The sequence below is a fragment of the Malania oleifera genome, chromosome 13 (assembly GCF_029873635.1).
Source record: "Malania oleifera isolate guangnan ecotype guangnan chromosome 13, ASM2987363v1, whole genome shotgun sequence".
Taxonomy (NCBI): Eukaryota; Viridiplantae; Streptophyta; class Magnoliopsida; order Santalales; family Ximeniaceae; genus Malania; species Malania oleifera.
In genome coordinates this window covers 638581-659157 of record NC_080429.1, presented here as the reverse complement: position 1 = coordinate 659157, position 20577 = coordinate 638581, and the positions used below count along the sequence as shown (strand labels likewise).

At 34.6% G+C, this 20577-nt stretch overlaps 1 protein-coding gene, 1 long non-coding RNA gene and 1 other non-coding gene across 9 annotated transcripts in view; 1 reads left to right on the top strand and 2 right to left on the bottom strand.

The window, feature by feature from the left end:
* The window catches only part of LOC131146023 (IAA-amino acid hydrolase ILR1-like 5), a 53126-nt gene extending 33357 nt beyond the window's left edge, over positions 1 to 19769 (bottom strand). For 4 of the 7 annotated variants that reach the window (XM_058095277.1, XM_058095279.1, XM_058095281.1 and 1 more), the window contains exon 1: positions 19231 to 19769. In XM_058095277.1, the coding sequence (XP_057951260.1) occupies positions 19231 to 19584 (354 nt within the window). In that variant the 5' untranslated portion in view covers positions 19585 to 19769. The remainder of the gene's footprint in view (positions 1 to 19230) is intronic. The other 3 variants (XM_058095278.1, XM_058095283.1, XM_058095282.1) reach the window with 2 other exon arrangements.
* On the bottom strand, positions 15137 to 17118 carry LOC131146024 (uncharacterized). The gene is made up of 2 exons (XR_009134210.1): positions 16971 to 17118; positions 15137 to 16851 (listed from the first exon to the last, which is right to left on the bottom strand). It is a non-coding gene; the product is annotated as an uncharacterized LOC131146024 (long non-coding RNA).
* An 87-nt stretch (positions 19770 to 19856) lies between the features above and the next one.
* TRNAM-CAU (transfer RNA methionine (anticodon CAU)) lies at positions 19857 to 19941 on the top strand. The gene is given in 2 exon segments: positions 19857 to 19894; positions 19906 to 19941. It is a non-coding gene; the product is annotated as a tRNA-Met (tRNA).
* Positions 19942 to 20577: the final 636 nt, after the last annotated feature.

Genomic DNA, 20577 nt, shown 5'->3' with positions numbered 1-20577 from the left:
AAATGGAAAGGCTCCCTTAGGCCAGTATCGTATGCTACTTCGACTGTAGAAATAACCTATTGGATTCATTATGGCCCCACAGTATGTTGTCCCATTCATTTGAGTGGTTCACAATTGTCGAAAGATCTGAGAAACTCAAATATAGGGGTGATCATAATTCGGTTAAAACCGAATTAACCAAGCAAATTCGGTCGGTTCGATTTGGTCAAAAATTTCTTCGGTTTGATTCAATTTTCATTTTCGTTGAATTTCGATTTTCGGTTTTCGGTTCAATTTTTGGGTTTGATTAATTCAGTTGACCGAATAGTATAAATTAATAATAAATAATTATATATATTATATATTATATACATACTAAAATTTTATTTATTTTTTATATATTAAAATTTCATATATATTATTTATATATATATATATATTAAAATATCTATATTTTATATATATTAAAATATTAAATCGATTAAAATCAGTTAACTGATTTAACCGAAATTTAGTTCGGTCGGTTTTGAGTTCGGTTAAATATGGAATTTCGATCGGTTCGGTTAATGAGATTTTTTAACCGAAATTTTTTGGTGAATTCGGTTAATTCCGGCCAAATGCTCACCCCTACTCTTATAGAATGAGTTAGGCTTAGCTCCAACTCAGATAGTTGGCATATCGCATGGTTAGTCCCATTATAAGAAAAATGAGAGGCATCACAGTTTCTCCCTCCAACGCCTTGCTAGTCACTTCCATTGCATGACAAGAATGAGTGAAAGCAAGAGCTATTTTACTTTCCTAATGTTATTGCATTTTCGTTTTTACTATTTAGGAAGCAAGATTCTAGGGTATTTTAGGAAACTAATGTTTTTTTTTTTTATTTAGGTTTCTTAAATTAGCTTCTTATTCTCCAAGCCCTATAACTTGTAAGCCTATAAAAAGTCTTGTGTCTATTAGTTTTATTCAAATTAGAATTGTGTTTATTAGTTTTATCAAATTGGAATAGGGTATTTTAGGAAAACTAATGCTTTTGTTTACTTAGGTTTTTCAAATTAGTTTCTAATTCTCCAACCCCTATAACTTGTAAGCCTATAAAAATCCTCATGTTTATTAGTTTTATTCAAATTGAAATTTTGTTTATTAGTGTTATCAAATTGAAATTGAAATTGAAAATTGAACCTTCTTCATATATTTTGTTAATTTGGTATCAAAGCCAAAACTCACTTATTTTGTTGCTACTTTTTGAATTTAATAAAGAGTTGACAATTTATTTATCAAATTAAAGAGGTATCCAAACTATTGGAGTTAATGCATTAAATCTTTTGTTGGGGTCTAACGTTTGGTCAACCTTGGAAATCCGTTGGAGCCCAGTGACTGTATTAGGGTGGTCTCCGTGGTGGTCCCATTAGATGCATTAGGTTCATAAGATGTTAGCCCAATTAGTTTGTTATACACCTTTGATAAGATGAACAAGTTATTCAAGACTTTATTAAAGAAATCTAGTAGTAACAATAACAGTAAGGGTCAAATGAATAATCAACAATCTAGAGAATTCATTGATCAAATAGAAGAAAGATTAGAAAATTTTGAAGTTCAAAATCAAAACAATCAACTTTCATTATCAGTTGATAATCCTGAAAGATATCTTCAAAATTGGAATGTCCCCATGATACAAATCAATAAAATATACCAAGAAGGTTCATTTGAACCAGAAGCAATATCAATTATAAAAATAGTGGAAGGATCTCACTTAGTTGTCAACAATAGAGAAAGCATAGAACTATTTTCAAAAACCAATATTCAATATCTAAGAAAGAATTTCAAATTTGTCCATGTAGGAGCTGTCCAAATAGGAGTTAAACCACTCCATAGAAGAGGTCTCGATGGGCCAATCTGTCTTTGCCTTCGAGATGTAGGCATGATAATTTTCAATCCTCTCTACTTGGACTAGTAGAGACCAACATGGCAAATGGTCCAGTTTATTTCAACTGTTGTCCTGATAACATGTTAGATTATACTGATGATTCAATTCACAAGTCCTTAATCCTAAACATCCAAACCAAAAATTATCATGTAAGTCAAGGACCCAAAATATTACTTATAATAAATAAGTTCTATTATAAAGCCATGACAACTTCAATAGATATAGGATGTCTCCTTCAATATCCAAAAGAAAATACTGTTATATATCAAGCTAATAATGAGCATCCCACGGTTATGGTACCCAAACTTCTTCAGTGGGATCAATTAACTCAAGCCACTACTTGGGATTGGAGTCATCTCCATATACCTAGACCTATTCAAAACAAAGAACCTATGGTAATTGAAGATACCATATATTGATACCATATTTCTTGTAATTCATATATGAATAAGGTCCAACAAAATATTGATTTCTTTACATGGTATGAATGAATCTATACTCCATTCAATCATAAGTCGAAATACTAGAGAAAGATAATTGATTATAGAATAGAAATGTTGAAATACAAATGAAGAAATTAAATAAAAATATTGAAATACAATTAACTTACAAAAGGAGAAGAACTTGCTTCTTCAAGATTGTTCTGAGGGAAACTCTCAAAACACTCTCTAACCCTTAACTAGATTTCACAAGATGCCCTCCTCAGTGGAACTCCCGGACTATTTATAGAAACAAAAGTCTTACAAAAATTGAAAGAATCTAAATTATTACAAGTTTTCTTTTGAGTTGGGGCTTGAAACGTGTGCCGGATGGACAAATGTCCCTGAGAAAAGGGAATCTTCAGTTTTTTTTCTCTTTGAATGGTGGAGAGGAACACGTGCTTGAATAGTGCTTGAGTGGAGAGATGTCAGTGGAATCTTCAGCTTTTGCTTTCACTTTGGAATCTTCAGCTTTTCCTTTTGAATAATGGAGAATGGAATCTAAACTTTTGAATTATTGTACTCCGAAGAAATCTTCTATGGAGATATCATATAGGTTTTGAGTGTCCTAAAGATTGTCTTCAAATGAAAAAATCTCTTCATCACTTCCAAAGGAGGAAAAAGACTCTTTGAGAATCCTTTTGTATTCTTATTTTGATGATACTGCTGCTAATTTGGCTTGGAGAAAACTTTTTGAATTTAGGAAGTTTGAATGATCATCAGAGGCCGGCTTCGAAAGACTTGAAGAACTTCCTGCTTCCAAAAACCATTTTTGAATATTGCTTGAACCAAGGCAAAATGGATTTGGCATATTAGCCCACCATTTGATTCTGAATTGTCTGGTGAGGGAAAATGCAAAATTGAATTCTTTCACTTGAATGTAATCCCAGCATAAGATCTAAGGAACCTTGAATTGAACGACAAATTTGTAGAGAGTCACACCTGAATCCTTGATCATCATTTTCTATTGAAAAATCTGTAGACTATCTTTGACATAATCTGGGAAGATCTGCTCGGTTACACCAAAGTAGACCCACCACTTAATAGAACCATTTTGGACCTGTCTTTTGAAAATCCTTTTTAAAATTGAAAAACCAGGAATAGTTGAAGTTTCGGAGATAAAATGTGTTATACCAAGCATTTTTATAATTCAAATACGTGTATTCCTAAGGTTGATAAGGTTTTGAAAAGTTTTTTCCTGTGTGGATAGATTGATTCCAATTTTGCAAAGTCAAGACCTTTTGGATCTCAACAGTGCAATAAGCTACCCATTTACCATTATTTTTGTCAAAATGTTTTTTTCAACAATATGGAACCTGTGTTTACAAGTATAAACTCATAGAATTGTTGAGTTTTGGAGAGGACTCGAGGAAAAAATGGAAATCAGGTGGAAAGATTTTTTTAGCAATTTTATAGTTTGAACCAATGGAAAATTTTGGCTCGACAACTGATAGGACAATTATTGATTCTTTGCTAAAATATTGTGGTAAAAAAATTGGAGGATACTTTCATTGGAGATTGGGACATACGAATTGCCTAGGAAAAGTTTGAAGGGGAGCTTGTGGTCGTGGTAGTTGTCTTGTTATTGAGGATTTCGAAACAAGATTTAGAAACAATAAGTGGGTTTGATCGAATCAAAGGCTTTGATCAAGAAGGTGTTTAAATAGCATAATCGTCTGCTGATTGAACTTTAAAGTTGCTTGAATTTGGGGAGGCTTGACCCTTTGCAAGGCCCTTCCCTTTAGCACTCATCACTCTTTGAAACTAGATGCAGAGGCTTTGCCCTACAGGTTTTCCCTCGTAAAAAAGTATGGAAGAAAGTTTGATTCTCTTCTTATAAATTCTATTTGAAAATCAGAACTTGATAAAATAGTCTGCTATCTAGCAAAAATTTGTTTTGAAACCAGATTTTGAACATTCTTTTGTAAAATCTCTTTTGGTGACTTGCAATCAATATGAAGTAAAAATTCGCTATTAAAAATATCATCTTAAAACTTTTGAACCCACAAAACTATTGACAAAATTTCCTTTTTATAGTAGAATAATTTAATTGAGGTCCAGACCATGTCACTAAATGAAATCTAACTAATCGTTCTCGACATTCTAGATTATGTTAGAGAATTCCTCCATATCCTGTATCAGAAGTATCTGTTTCAACAATCACATTGGCTTTAGAATTCCTCTATATCTTGTATCAAAGGTATCTGTGTGTATTGAGGACCAAGCTGGGGGATCCTTCCTAATACGTTGAAGTAGTGGCTTAATTAAATTTCTCGGATTTGGATAAAAGTCTAAGACATAGTTGAGACAACCCAAAAATCTTTGGAGTTGATTCTTGTTCTTTATTTCAATTGGAAATTTACTAATGAAGCTTAAAGATCTTTGAATTGGTTTATTCATTCCTTGATTAATTTCGTGTCGTAAGAATCTTATTCCAATTTGGAATAGCTTTATTTTAGCTTGAGAAACAACTAGTGTAAGAACCCGAACCGTGGGATGTGGGGTTGATTATGTAAAAGAGGGGTAAAGATGAAAATTTTGCAGGCTTCGTCGACGAAGCCATAATTTGTCGACGAAGGTAGAAGGTTTTTCGTCAACGAAATTCAGAGGTTCGTCGACGAAGAAAAGCTGAGAAACGGAAATTGGAAACATCAGGCTTCGTCGACGAAATCTCCGATTGCTCGACGAAATCCCTGACTTTTCGTCGACGAAGGCACCTTTTCGTCAACGAAATCCCTCGGGTTAAAGGTCTATAAAAGGATATTTTGGGTTTCTTCATTGCTAAGTTATGGATTATCTCTCTCTCTCTCTCTAGATTTCGAAGCTCTCTCTCTCTCTCTTCGATTCCTTCGCCGTTTGTCGCCGGATTCACAAATCCAAATTTGTTGCGAGGATCAGTGAAAGATTCTCTACGTTTCTAGCGGATCGGAATTTCGTTTCGACGGATTTCGGGTTTTGGGCCAAAAATCGAGGTAAGGCTCAGTTTTCATTTCTAATTCGGTATATGTATAGTAGTACGGATTGTAAGTATGTTTTGTACTATGATTTGTAGGTTTTGGAGTCTCGGTTCGTAGTTTTGAGGACCGTAAAGTTCGTAATTAGAATTCGGGTTAAGGTAAGGGGATTCTGTTTATATCAGTCCATTTTCGAAATCAGGATCGGTAAGCCTATAGGCTACGATCGTATGTACGTTTTGGCTACTTATTTGGGGAAATCTATCGGGTAAAAACACGAGATTTTCGGGTTACAGTTTTCGGGAAAATTGGGGATTTCAGGTATCATCTCTATTTTGTTTGGAAAACCGTTTTTCTTGTTTAAACTGTATTATTGAGGTGACCGTAATCCACATTTGCATAAACTGTATACTTGAAATTGTGAATAATATGATTTGCCGTAATCCAAATAAGTGTGGTATGTATGGTTGTATGAAATTGTTCCAGGTATTTGTAAAACAACTATGTGGCGGCTAATTACCGTACGTTGAAATGTATAGGAACGTGAATTCCAAAATGATTCCAGGAATTTGTAAAACAGCCAAGTATCGGGTAGTTACTGTGGTGAGAGTGGCCGGCTCTATATCCGGGGTGTGAAATATCACCAGTATGTTCCGGCTGGTCACCGATGGGTGTGATCTACACCGTTTGTAGCAATGGATTCACTATTGGGCCTAAGTCGTAGATCTTCGTAGTTGCATGTGTAAAAATGTAATCACTGTGAGACTAGGTGACCTTGTGTAGTTGCGTATAAGGCAATGGATTCACCATTGGGCCTTAATTGTCGCAGCGTAGTTGCGTATGTAGCAATGTAATCGCTGTGAGACGAGGTGACCTAGTGTAGTTGCGAACTAGTGTGACGACACTGACCGTATGTATGTATGTATGTATGTTGGGTATCGTATGAACTGGAATGGTTTTCTGAAAATACTGGAACTGTATGTATTTATATGAAACTATACGAATTGTTTCAAACTGTATCGTATGTATAGTGTTATGAAGTATGTTAAATGACACTGGGATGTCACACACTGATATAAACTGTTTTCTTTCTTATTGAGAGGTGTCTCACCCCGAATGTACGTACAATATTTTTCAGGGCCTTCAGGTAGCGGTAAGTAACATCCTAACGTCTGGAAGCAAGGGTGTCGTAGCTACTGCTAGTACCTTCTAGTTACGAGTTTTGATATTCAAATTGTCAGGATAGCTTTGTAGACACCTGGGGTATGTTTTGTAATATGGGAATGTATATCATAACTTGTATAGTATAGACTCTGGTATGATACTGGTTGTGTATAAAAGACCGTATTTCGCTGCGTATTTTGGATAGTATGGACGTTTGTATGTATGTATGTAGGGCATCCATTCACCCCACGGGGTCGGACCTTCTTTGTATGTTGTATCAGGTATGTTTTAATTGATACAGAGACAGGTTAGGTTACTTAAATTCACCCTCGGGTTCCATTTCCGGGTTCGGGGCATGACAACTAGTCTATTGTTTTAAATAATTTTTAAAAACTTATTTAAATGTTTGAAATGCTGATCTATTGATTCTGTGAAAACTAGGACATCATCTTGTGAATTGGGTGTATGGATTGAATATTTCATTCATAATGTTTTGCAAATATGATGGAGCATTTTTTAATCAAAAGGGCATGACATTTTCCATTTGTATTGCCCGAAGGGGATATTGAAAGTTGTTTTATACCTATCTTCTTCTGCTATTTGAATCTGCCAAAATCCCGATTTCATACCGAATTTGGAAAATATTGAAGCACTATGGAGTCTTCCTAATAAATCCCTTTTTTTAGGAATAGTATATCTAATCCATTGAAGAACCTTATTAAGAGGTTTATAGTTAATTACTTGAAAATAGGACATAGTTCCATATTTCCTTGGCCGATTTGCAAGTCATTACTCTATTAAATTCATTCATATCAAGGGCACAATATAAAGCATTCATAGCACTAGAATTAACTTGCAGTATTTTGTGATCTAAGTCAGTCATATCCTTTTTCTAATTAGGAATTTGTTTTCCATCTACTAGTTTAAGGGGAATTAGGTCACCATCCGTGACAAACTCCAAAGCTTTCCAATTCATAGTTTGAAGGTAAATTCTCATACGTTGTTTCCAAAAAGTATAGTTCAAACCACAAAAGATAGGAGGCCTAGTTGAGGATTGTCCCTCTCCAAAGGGAGTTACGCCTATGTGAGCCATTAAGATCTTTTTATAGCTACTAATTAAGATTTGCTATAACCCCGCTCTGATACCAATTGTTGATTTTGTGATACCAATTTAAAATTTAATTCATGATATCAATTTAAAATTTTATTAATTCATGATACTAATTGATTAATAGGGAAACGATCATAATATAAGTAATAAGTCATAACACTCCCCCTGAATTCAATACATTCAGTTTTGTTACCAATTATGCTTTTATCATCCCATCTTTCAAAACATTGATCATGTATCAAATATCAATATCATGTCAATATCATCAATGTCATACCATGCTCATAGATATAATCATACTTGTCATGTTCAAAAACAAATTGAACTTTTAGATTGTGATACCAAGTGAGCTTTTAAATTTTGATATCAATTAAAATATTCATGGATACCAAAGTACTTTATAGATACCAAAGTCATTATCACATCATGCATAGCTCATGGATACCAATATAACTATTATATCTTTCATAACTTATAGATATCAATATAAAGAGCAGTAAGTTTATCCATATGATTCATCAATAGCATGCATGGTCAAAAATTAATCTCATATCAAAATTCATGTTTATGCTTAATAATCTCAAGCTCAAATTTTCAACACAGTGAGCCATAAATTATCAATATAAGTCAAGTCAAGTCAAGTCATACACATGTAGCATATAGCATATCAGCACATCACATAAGCAGGAGCATATCATTATCATTTGCTTTGTACTACAATTTTGCTCAAGTTGTTTCTTATTATCAAATATCTTTTCTTAAAAAAAACTTATGCAGTAAGCTCAGATTTTCTTTTGATTTTAAAACTTTCTTATTTAAGCTTGTAAGACTCATCCTTTGATTTTGGTCAACAATGTTATTTGTGTTTTTATGTGTTTCAATAAACACTTTGAGATTTTCAAGGCTTTTTATCTAGGTACCCATACCTTTTTGGGTCCTGTAGGTTTCACAAGGGATGTTTCTTTTACTCTCCATATTTGTTTATTCTTCACAACCTTTCTTTTAAATGGACATTCAAACTTTATATGTCCATTTTTCTTACATTTATAGCATATGGTGTTAGTGTAGGCATTAGAAGATGTGCTAGCATAATCTTTGGATGCTTTTGAAAAATATCCCATGTAAAGACTCTTTTTCCTTATATTTTCAATTCCATTAAAACCAATGCCTTCTTTGTTCAACGACATTCTTTGTAAGCCTATCATTTTGTCAAAGTTTTCCTTTCCTTTTGTGAAGTTGTAAATGATCTTTTATTTATCTTTAATTTGATTTTTGAGATCATTTATCTCAATATATTTTTTGTCATCGACATTCTCTTGAGATTTCTCTAATTCTTGAGACATTTTTCTGATCTTATCCTTTAATTCAGAAATATATGTCTTTCTCATATTCCATAGAGGATAGGGATTGAAGGTCTTTTATTTCATTCATCATCTTTTCATTCTTATTTTCTAATTCCTTGACTTTCAATTCTCTTTCATTTTTAGCAAGATTTTTAGATTCTAACTCCTTTGTCATAACTTCATTCTTACTTTCTATTTTCTTGATTCTTGAATCTTTTTTTCTTTCAGCAGTTTTAAGGGATTCTAACTCTTTCATTATACCTTCATTCTTATTCTTCAATGAAGTATATCGTTTAGTCACATTAATTAACATCTTATGCACCTTGAATAAATCATTTTGAAATTCTTCATAAGATGGCACGCTCTCATTATCAGATTCATTAGATGAATCACTATCATATTCATTATCCGATTTGGATGAGGAACATTGTTCTTTATCATCATCCCATGTCATAAAGCAAGTATAAGCAACCTCTTGGTTACTTGATTCACATTCCGAACTACTTGTGCTCAAATTATCCCAAGTAGTGGTTTTCATGGCCTTTTTTTTTTCTTCTTAGACTCTTTCTTAAGTAGTGGACATTCCGGTTTTATATGTCCAACTTTGATGCAATTATAACATGTAGGAGTTTTATTTTTTGATTTATTTTTACTAATTTCTTCTTCTTCTTCTTCATCTGATTCAGATTTGGATTTTCTTTTGAATTTATTTTTCCTTTTTAGTATTCTTGCTAACTTTTTGGATATGTAGGCTAATTTATCTTCATCCATTTCTTCTTCACTACTATAGTTTGAAGCTTTGAAGGCTATAGAATCTTGGGCTTTAGTATGTGAAAGATAAGTTAAAGATCGAATGGCTCACTTAGTATCAAATAAGTGATGTCATTTCATGATTCAATGATGAATGCAAGGTCAAGTGTTCAGAAGGATTCATGAAAGCTTATATTTCAAAGAAGGATGATCAATACGAAGCTTAAAACATAGATTCAAAAATGGATTCAAAGATAAAGCTCAATTATCATAAGAGCATGAGGATTAAAGAGAGCTTGATAAAAGCTCAAAGAAAAATGAAGCAAGTATAAAGACCTCAAGGAATTCAAGAATTAAAAATTTGAAAGAGTCTATAAGAAATTTCATGTAAGTACTTCAAATAATTTCAATATGGATGCATGAAACTCTTAGGTTAATTTCTTAAGCCTAGATACCTTTTAACATACTTGGAAAATATTTTTATAAGGTCAAAAATTATTTCAAAAAGGTTAGAATCATTTTTGGAATGAAAAGCACCAAAAAAAGGATTTTCCAAATGCTGTTAATTTTTCTACATCCGCATTGAGGTGTATTTTTCTCTATCAAAAACTCCTTATTTTAAAATTTGTTCAACATGAAAGTTGTAGGATTTTTTCTTAGCTTTCTTTTGACACCAAGCTCATCAAATTTGGAGTTACATAGAAAAAGTTATGACAAAAAAAACCTACGGGTACTCGAAGCTGACAGCAACCTGATAGCAGCCTAATGGTGTTCCACCAATAGACTGACTATGTCCCACCAGTAGACTGCCAATGCTCCACCAGGTGACTGCCACCCTACTGCCCCTTTAAAATAACTGGACAGGCGATTGACCAAAAGTGTCAATCTACTGCCACGCGGCAAATTTTAAATTTTTATAACGGACAAATTTTTTAAATGAGATTGCTTGGGGCTCAAACTTTGTGAAAACTTGGGGAATACTCCAAGTCACTTGGGGATCAAGTTACATATTTTTTCAAGTCTATAAATAAGCCTTGAGATCATTGAATTAATTACCAAGAATCAAATTCAGCACTCAGTACTCACTCAACTGTTCTCATCATTCAAAGGCCCTCATGCTCACATATTGTGCACGAATTTCTAACTGAGTTTTTGCTGATCTTCTTTCACCGGAATTGAACAATCAAATTCTAAATCTTTCAATCATTGAAAGAATTAATCGGTGATATACTCCCTTGAGCTTCAAGTTAAAATTCCATATTGTTATTCATTTTGAAGTATATTGTGCTGAAAGTGTACTAATCTACTCTATTTTGAGAGTGCTATTGTACGCAGCCTGTATCTTGTGTTTTTTTGTAGTTCTTGGACGTTCTAAGGTGTTTGGATCGTTGGCTAAGCGTAAGGTATCGCTTAGAGAGGCGGGCTCTAACCTACTGAAGGAGTGTGTAACAGTGTTGTTCCGCCCGACAAAGGAACTGGTTTAGTGAATCCTTTGGTGGTTTGCCAAAGGCAAGGACGTAGGCTGGGTATAAGCCGAACCTCGTAAAAATTTCAGTCTCACTCTCTCTTTCCCTTACTCTCTTTATTTTCAGCACATATAAAACTGCGTGAATTTTTTAAATATCTAAATCATATACACCACGTGGATTAGATATTAAATAAACTTAAGATTAATTTGTTTTTGGGATTGCGGAAACCAAAAGGGAGTACATTAGTTTATCAATCCTTTGTGGAAACTGTAAAGTAGTGCGTTGATTGATTCAACACCCCAAGACTCTTTAACTTAAAGTTTATTTAAGGTCTAAGTATTTGAAAAGGATGATTGGATGTTGTATTAGATATCAAATTGAGAGACAAATTTCATATATACAGGGCTTGATTCAAATTTATATAAACAAGACTGCGCACAAGTTGAAAAAGCTTAGAATTTCCATTAAGTTGCAAAGTATATCTTGATTGAATGTTTTATGATTGATGGGCTTGGTTAATTTGTTTGATTGAATGATTGTGTGGTTGCGGATTGAATAAGAAATAAGCTTTTGCTGAAAGTTTGAAAAATCAACAAGTTAAGAATTCCTAAAAAGATTTAAAAGAAAATTTTTAAACCCAATTCACCCCTCTCTTGAGGCTACACCTTAATTTTTAATTGGTATCAAAGCAAGGTTATAGCAAATCTTAATTAGTAGCTATAAAAAAATATTAATGGCTCACATAGGCATAGCTCCCTTTGGAGAGGGATAATCCTCAATTAGGTCTCCTATCTTTTGTGGTTTGAACTATACTTTTTGGAAACAGCGTATAAGAATTTACCTTCAAACTATGGATTGGAAAGCTTGAGAGTTTGTCACGGACGGTGACCTAATTCTCCTTAAACTAGTAGATGGAAAACAAGTTCCTAAAGAGAAAAAGGATATGGCTGACGTAGATCACAAAATACTGCAAGTTAATTCTAGTGCTATGAATGTTTTATATTGTGCCTTTGATATGAATGAATTTAATAGAGTAATGGCATGCAAATCGGCCAAGGAAATATGGAACAAGCTAGAAGTAACTTACAAAGGCACTATAGATGTTAGGGATAATAGGATTGATATGCTTACAAACGAATATGAAGCTTTTAGGATGAACCCGGATGAATCCATAACTAATATGTACACTAGGTTCACTCACATAATAAATTCTCTAAATGCCTTAGGAAAAACCTACTATTGTTAGCCTTACAAGGCTTAACATCCTGTTTTGATGCTAACAAACAAGTGAAACTTAACATATTTGGTTAAGTGATGTCATTTCAGGATTCAATGATGAATGCAAGGTCAAGTGTTCAGAAGGATTCATAAAAGCTTATATTTCAAAGAAGGATGATCAATATGAAGCTTAAAGCATGGATTCAAAGATAAAATTTGAAGATCATGAGAGCATGAGGATTAAAGAGAACTTGATAAAAGCTCAAAGAAAAATGAAGCAAGTATAAAGACCTCAAGGAATTCAAGAATTGAAAATTTGAAAGAGTCTATAGGAAATTTCATATAAGTACTTTAAATAATTTCAATATGGATGCATGAAACTCTTAGGTTAATTTCTTGCACCTACATACCTTTTAACATACTTGGAAAATATTTTTATAAGGTCAAACATTATTTCAAAAAGGTTAGAATCATTTTTGGAATGAAAAACACCAAAAAGAGGATTTTCCAAATGCTGTTAATTTTTTTACATCTGCATTGAGGTGCATTTTTCTCTATCAAAAACTCCTTATTTTAAAAAATGTTCAACATGAAAGTTGTAGGATTTTCTCTTAACTTTCTTTTGACACGAAGCTCGTCAAATTTGGAGTTACATAGAAAAAATTATGACAAAAAAAACCTAAGGGTACTCGAAGCTGACAACAACCTGATAGCAACCTGACTGTGTTCCACCAATAGACTGACTCTACTGTGTCCCACCAGTAGACTGCCAGTGCTCCACCAGGCGACTGCCACCTTACTGCCCCTTTAAAATAACTAGACAAGCGACTGACCAAAAGTGCCAGTCTACTGCCACGCGGCAGATTTTAAATTTTTATAACGGATAAATTTTTTAAATGAGATTGCTTGGGGCTCAAACTTTATGAAAACGTGAGGAATACTCCAAGTCACTTGGAGATCAAGTTACATACTTTTTCAAGTCTATAAATAAGCCTCAAGATCATTGAATTAATTACCAAGAATCAAATTCAGCACTCAATACTCACTCAACTGTTCTCATCATTCAAAGGCACTCAAGCTCACATATTGTGCACGAATTTCTAACTGATTTTTTGCTGATCTTCTTCCACCGGAATTGAGCAATCAAATTCTAAATCTTTCAATCATTGAAAAAATTAATCGGTGATATACTCCCTTGAGCTTCAAGTTAAAAATGGGGTTCCTAATATTATGGCTTGACTAAGATTTTTGACTATTATAAAAGAAGTTTCAATGCATACATCATTATTACAGAAATGAGCTCTTGATAGTTTATATTTTACTCCTAATTTTGAGTGATTGGAAGAATAAAGTTGTTCTGTGGGTTTTTCAAAGTAATGAGTTGGAACTAGGCCTTCTTGAATGCAATTGAGATTTGCTTTGGAATCTATAAGAGCAATTGCTTTTAGTATAAATTCTTGATTAATGGAAATTCAAACTTGAGTATGCCATTTACGAATATTACTTTTTTCAATTTTATTAAGGCTATTTTCTTGATCATCTTTACCTACTTCTTTAGGTTTGGTATTTAACTTTTCCTTTATTGCTAATATTTCATCATCAATTTCTAGACCTTTTGATTGAATAAAGTTATTTTGTAGTTGAACATTTTTTATCTGGATTTTTATTTCTTTAATTTCCTTTTGAAGATCTTGAATGTTGTCTGGTCTTTCTTCTTCTCGACATAATATCTCTTTGAGACTATACGGGTCAAAAGGTTTTCAATTTTCTTCTTGAATAATTGCATCTTTTAATTTTTCCAAATATTTTCTTTTAAGGTTTGAATCTTCTACTTCATCGATAAGTTCTAACATATTTTTCTTATCTTTTGATATAACATTTATTGTTTTGATATTGCAAATGCAAGGACCAAGACACTCATAATCTTGGCTAGATTGACTAGACTCTGATGAATAATTTGAACTGTCAAAATCCTCATTGATTTGGAGAATTTTCTTATCTTCACTTGACTCTTCTTCATCCGATGAATTAGATTGGTATACTTGACTGTTTTCTTAAGTTTTCTTCTAAATAGAATCCTTGAATCTGTTCTTCATTTTACATTGAGATTTATAGTGTCCATATCTTCCGCATTTATAACATATTATTTGATATGCTTGAGAGGTTGATGAGGTTGATATTTTTTGTTTTTTTTTTTTTTGAATTTTTTAATCTGTTTTGACTCCGGTTGTTAGGATAAATACTCTTTCGTCATCTATGAGATAATTATCCCACCATCCCTTTAACTCACCAGTAAATCCTACAATTAGGCTTACTGCGACTGCATGGTTATTATTACTTTTTGCTTTGAATGTTGTACCTGCCATAATCATTTCTTGACGCCTATTGAGAATTTGATGCTCAGTTTGCCCATCTATGTTCCATTCATAACTACTTTCACCATCATATTTTGCTTGACTAATTAAATGTCTTTTCTCAAGTTGTAGATCTGGTGGAGTAGGTCTTGGATAATAATTTTTTGTCTTATAATGCCTACACATTTTATTGATATTTAGTTGTTCATCATTGTCCTTTTCTTCAAATTGGGCTTGAAGCTCTTCTATTTCTTGTCAAATTGTTGGTTTGGAAAGTACATTGATTTTTTATGTAGAAGGGGTTTGAATGATTGGGACTATTACTTATTGTAACTATTTTAGTCTTTTTGAAATATCTTCTAATAATGGATCTGGTTTTTTTGTCAAAGTATTGTGTGAATGGCCGAATGGTTTGGCCCTGAGTTTTGTATACTATATATAAACTTTACAAGAATGCTATATATGGAAACTAAATAAGTTCTAGCATAATTCTAGCCCTATACATGTAAACTAAATATATGCTAGCGGTACAAAATAATGAATGGAGAAATAAGGAAATAATTGTGGGCTTAAATAAGGAAAGAAATCTTTTGCTGTTTGCTGTTCCGTTGACAGCCCCCCTCAAATTGATGCAGGTTGATCAACAAGCATCAATTTGCTACTTAGGAAGCAATGTCGATGATGAGTGAGAGCCTTGGTGAAGATATCAGCAATTTGTAATTCAGTGGAAGTATGTGGAAGAGTGATAACACGAGCTTCAAATGCTTCAAGGATAGAGTGACAATCGACTTCAATATGCTTTGTGTGCTCATGATAGATAGGATTGGCTGTGATTTGGATAGAACTCGTATTATCGGCATGTAGAGTTGTAGGATCGGTCTCAGAAAAATCTAACTCAGCAAGCAAACCTCAAAGCCAAATAATTTCAAAACAAGCAAGACACATCGCCCGGTATTCAGATTTTGTCGATGACTTAGAAACTCCGTCTTGCTTCTTACTCTTCCAAGAGATCAATGCATCACCTAAGAACACACATCAACCAATGATGGAGCAATGTGTATCCGCACAACTAGCCCAATCAGCAACGATATAAGCAGCAAGGCGAGTAGAATTGCCTGCAGGGAAGAATAAACCACGGGCAGAAGTGCCCTGAACATAGTGTATGATCCTACAAACTGCAGCCAAAAGAAGATGACGAGGACTCTAAAGAAACTGACTGACTTGCTGTACAGCAAAAGAAATGTCCAGTCTAGTAATGGTGAGACAGACAAGACTACCCACCAACTTTCGGTATAAACTGGGATCAACAAGTAAGTCACCCTCCTGTTTGCGAAGCTTGACATTTAATTCCATGAGAGTATCAACAAAACTACCCTCCTGAAGGCCAGTTGTAGCCACCAAGTCACTAGCATACTTATGTTGATTGAGTGAAATACCAGAGGGACTACGATTCACCTCAAGACCAAGAAAATATATGAGAGACCCAAGATTTTTCATATGAAAGGACTCTGAGAGATGAGTCTTGAGCTGAGCAAATAAAACAGAATCAGATCTAGTAATCACAATATCATCAACATAAACCAAAAAGAACAACAATACCCATGTGTGATTTTCGAAGAAACAATGAAGTGTCATACTTGCTCTGCTTGAATGAAAATTGTAATAAAGTGGTGCGGAATTTATCAAACCACGCCCTCAAAGCTTGTTTGAGATCATAAAGAGAACGACGAACCTTACACACATGTGAAGTCGGAGAGGGAAACAAACCCGAGGGTGGCTTCATATAAATACACTCTTTAAGATCCCTGTGAAGAAAAGCATTCTTGACATCCATTTGATGTAGTGATCAATCACTGGAAGCAGCAATAGCCAGAATCATACGAACAGTAGTTATCTTAGCCACAGGAGCAAAGGTCACTTCATAATTGACACCATATTCCTAATTATTCCCAAGTGCAACAAGGTGAGCTTTGTAACGATCCAAACTTCCATCAGATCAGACCTTGACTGAGTAAACCCATTTACAACCCAAAAGAATGGCGGGAGGACAAGGCTCAATGTCCCATGTGTGATTAGCCTCTAGAGAAGCAATTTCTTCCTACATAGCTTGTCGCCAACAATCATGCGTGGCAATGTGTGAGTAGGATGCAGGGATATCCAAATTTAACAATGCAGCAGTGAAAGTTGAAACAGAATTGCCAGAACTGGAAGAGGGAAACCCATACCTATCCGGGGGTACAGACACTCGAGAAGAGCGATGTACCAAAGGCTCTGGATGTACTACAACTGACTGAATCTGGAGCGTGGTAGGATCAAATATCGAATGAGCCATCGGAAGAGACTGTGGGCGGGAGCATCGCGTATACACAATACCTGGTTTAAAACGAGAACTGACTTGATGAGGATCTGAGGACACAAGAAAGAAATGTTGATTTTCAAAGGAAATAACATTCCCAGAAATGCGTGTACGATGTAATGTAGGATTATAGCAAACCAATCCCTTTTGACACACATTATATCCCAAGAATGCACATCGAACAGATTGAGTAGATAATTTATGTCACTCATGAGAAGGTAAATTAACAAAACATACACAACCAAAGGTATGGAGGTTATTGTAACTAGGTTGCTTAGCAAATAAGCGGAAATAAGGAGATTCCATGAGTAGGACTTGAGAAGGTAAACGATTATCAAGTAAGTAGCAGTCTAATACATTATGATTCACACATACTCCTAAAACAACAATTACAAACACACCCCTAAAATACACAAATATTATAAAAAAGCCCCCAAATACATATCTATACTAATCAAACTAAATAAACAATTAACTACAAACTAAAATCAACAATCCCTTGATCCAATTCTTCTTAATTATTCTCCAAGTCCAAGAAGGATCTTCCCAAGGTCTTGCTTCTTGATCTACGTCATGAAGTGTCACTTGTCCTGGGGTGAAGGCATGGATCCGAGTTACTAGTGCAACATTTGTAATTCCTAGCCACAAAGAAAATTCAAGGACAACAAACAAGGATTATATTTTATTCAAGGACCATTAGACAATGCTAGACTTGAGAGCCGCATCTTGCAACTTGAATGTTTACTTGCCTTTTTGTTTGTGAAGTGACAAAATATCACAAGTGTGGATTGGTACAACAGGAGATGGAACAGCTCACATGAAACACATGAATGTTGCTTGTTTGTCATTGGGCAAGTCAAATGGACTTCCAGTATGTGATAGACTAGACATGTGTGAGCCATCCCAAGGGAGCATGAATACTAGACAACAGACAAGTGGGCAGTGTCATTGAAGATATTACATGTAGCATAGGAAGCAATGTAAATGTTGAGTTGTAACTCATATCCAAAAGAGTATCCACTTGAAGCTTGTAATAAGTGGGAGGTTTAGCTTAAAGGGCAAGGGGACCATGCAAAACCTCCCTAATAGGAAGGACCTAGTGCCTAGTGGTGCATCCCCCACCCCCCGGCTAACCCCGGGGTACGGTATGCTACAATATTTTAAGTTAGGGCATGGGGTGATTATATTGTGATATGTGGGTATCTTTGGGGTTTTCACATTTGGGTCATATATATACTTGAAGGGGTTGAAACACTAAGGTAGTTTCCATTGATACTATAGTGGAGATTTCACAAAAGCTCCATCGACGTGAGCATACTACCAAACCACATAAATTCTTATGTCTTCCTTGTTTTACTTGATTTGTTGTGTGTGTGCATATAATCCTTGGGTCTGTCTCACAATAGCCATGAGCATCTTAGAGTGGGAGTTTGTCGATTGATTGGGTGAGACTCTCCTCAGGCCCGTGCTTTCAGAAGCATTGAAGCCCAAAGAATTGTATAACCAAATGTTCACTTGGTGGTAACAATCCCTTGGTGCATGCTCAACTAAAGTGAGCCTACCCATGAATGCAAGAAGCTTTGTGGATGGTGTTATGAATGGACAGACCCCCTTAGGTCAGCCCTGCGGATTACTTCCATTGCAACAACTATGTGCTGGATTCACAATGGGCCTATAATATGTACTATGATCCCATCCATTTGATAGTTCACAATTGTTGAATGGTTTGAGAAACCTTGATGGATTGAGTTAGCCTTAGCTCTTAACCTCAGATAGCTGGGGTTGTGCTTGTGTACAGCAGTCCCGTTTTAAGTCCAAAGTAAGGCACGTTAGTTACTTCCACAGCAAAACAAGATAACAAGAGCAAGACCATGACACTTGGATTTACAGCTGTTGTATTTTGACAAAATACAATGCACAGCTATACAAATTCTGTGTTTGGGAATTTAAGTCTTAAACTTTAGACATGAACAAAATTAAGTTTCCTCTAAATTCGTTATTTTGAAGGCCTAAAATCCATAATCAAACTGCAGAATGATTTGGTAGCACTCGCACAAATTCAAATTCAAGCCTCCAATTAGATGCAGTCAAACACAGCTAGCAAAGGGATTAACGGGAATGCTATGTACCTGCAGAGGGAGGCCATCCATGTCCGCTCGAAGAGCGATGACAGGTGGAGAACCGGAGCCAATTTGCGCAACGATGCCAGTCTTTGCAACTGGGAAAGAATAAAAGATGCCGAGTCTATCGAGTTCTCGGCGAATGAGAGCGCTGGTGTTGTGTTCTTGGAATCGGAGTTCAGGGTTTACATGAATTTTCCTTCTTATCGAGATCAACCAATCTTTATCCTTGTTGGCCAAGCTTAGAATGGGCCTAATTGCCGAGATTTTTTGGTCGCCGTTGCTGTTTATCGCAGGGAGGGCAGTCGCCAAGAGCAGCAGTGCGGGCAGAAGATCGATATTGAAACGACCACACATCTTCATAGCTCAGAAAATTGCTCAACGATTTTTATGAGCAATCGACGACAGCGACGAGATTGCAGGGGCCAGGTATTTAAGAGTGGCCGGAGAAGAAGGAGGAGACGGAGAAGGAGATAATGGACCACGGTCCGGAGCTCATTGACCAAGAACGAAGGAGAGTAGAACAGTCAGTCTCCCTCCACCTCCACGTGCTGAGCACGAAATGAAACCAAGTTAACTGCCGTATTCGAAAAGAATTTGCTTCATTAAAAAGTTTTACATGTGACGGAACCATCGGGGTGGTGGCGCAGTTGGCTAGCGCGTAGGTCTCATAGCAATGGAGTTATCCTGAGGTCGAGAGTTCGAGCCTCTCTCACCCCAATTTTTGCCTTTTCTAATGTCTGTTTTAATGAAATTATTTTTTAATTTACAAATTATATACGAATATAACAATTTTAAAAATTGTTCCTCATCTATCTTTTTTATGAACTTTAAAAAAAAAAAAATTTATAGTTTATTATTTGTTTTAAGATGATAACACTTTTATGAGAAAATATAAGCTTACCTCTTTTAAATCATATTATTCACTACAAATATCTCCTTCAACCTTTTAAAATAACACTTGAAGCATTTGCATTATAAAAGAGAGTAATGGAATTAATGGCTATTAACTAGAATAATAAAAATATTTTGATACCCTTTCCTATTTTGTTAATTCTACTATGTTAACATAATGTTAGATTTTTACTTTAATTTCAATCTATTTTATCGTACGGACACTCTTTAGCGGTAATAATCAAATAATTATGAGAGATACACACATCTAAAACTCAAGTCTAATTAAGAGGCAGGATATAAATTAAACAACTTAAAAAGACGTACGTGACATAGAGACTTTTCATTTGTAAACTTTAGTTATATTTTATATATTTTTATATAAATTTATGTTTTTGTTAATTGTGTTGATGGAAAATTATTGGTTGGTATTTATTGGACATTTTATTTTTTATTTTTTTT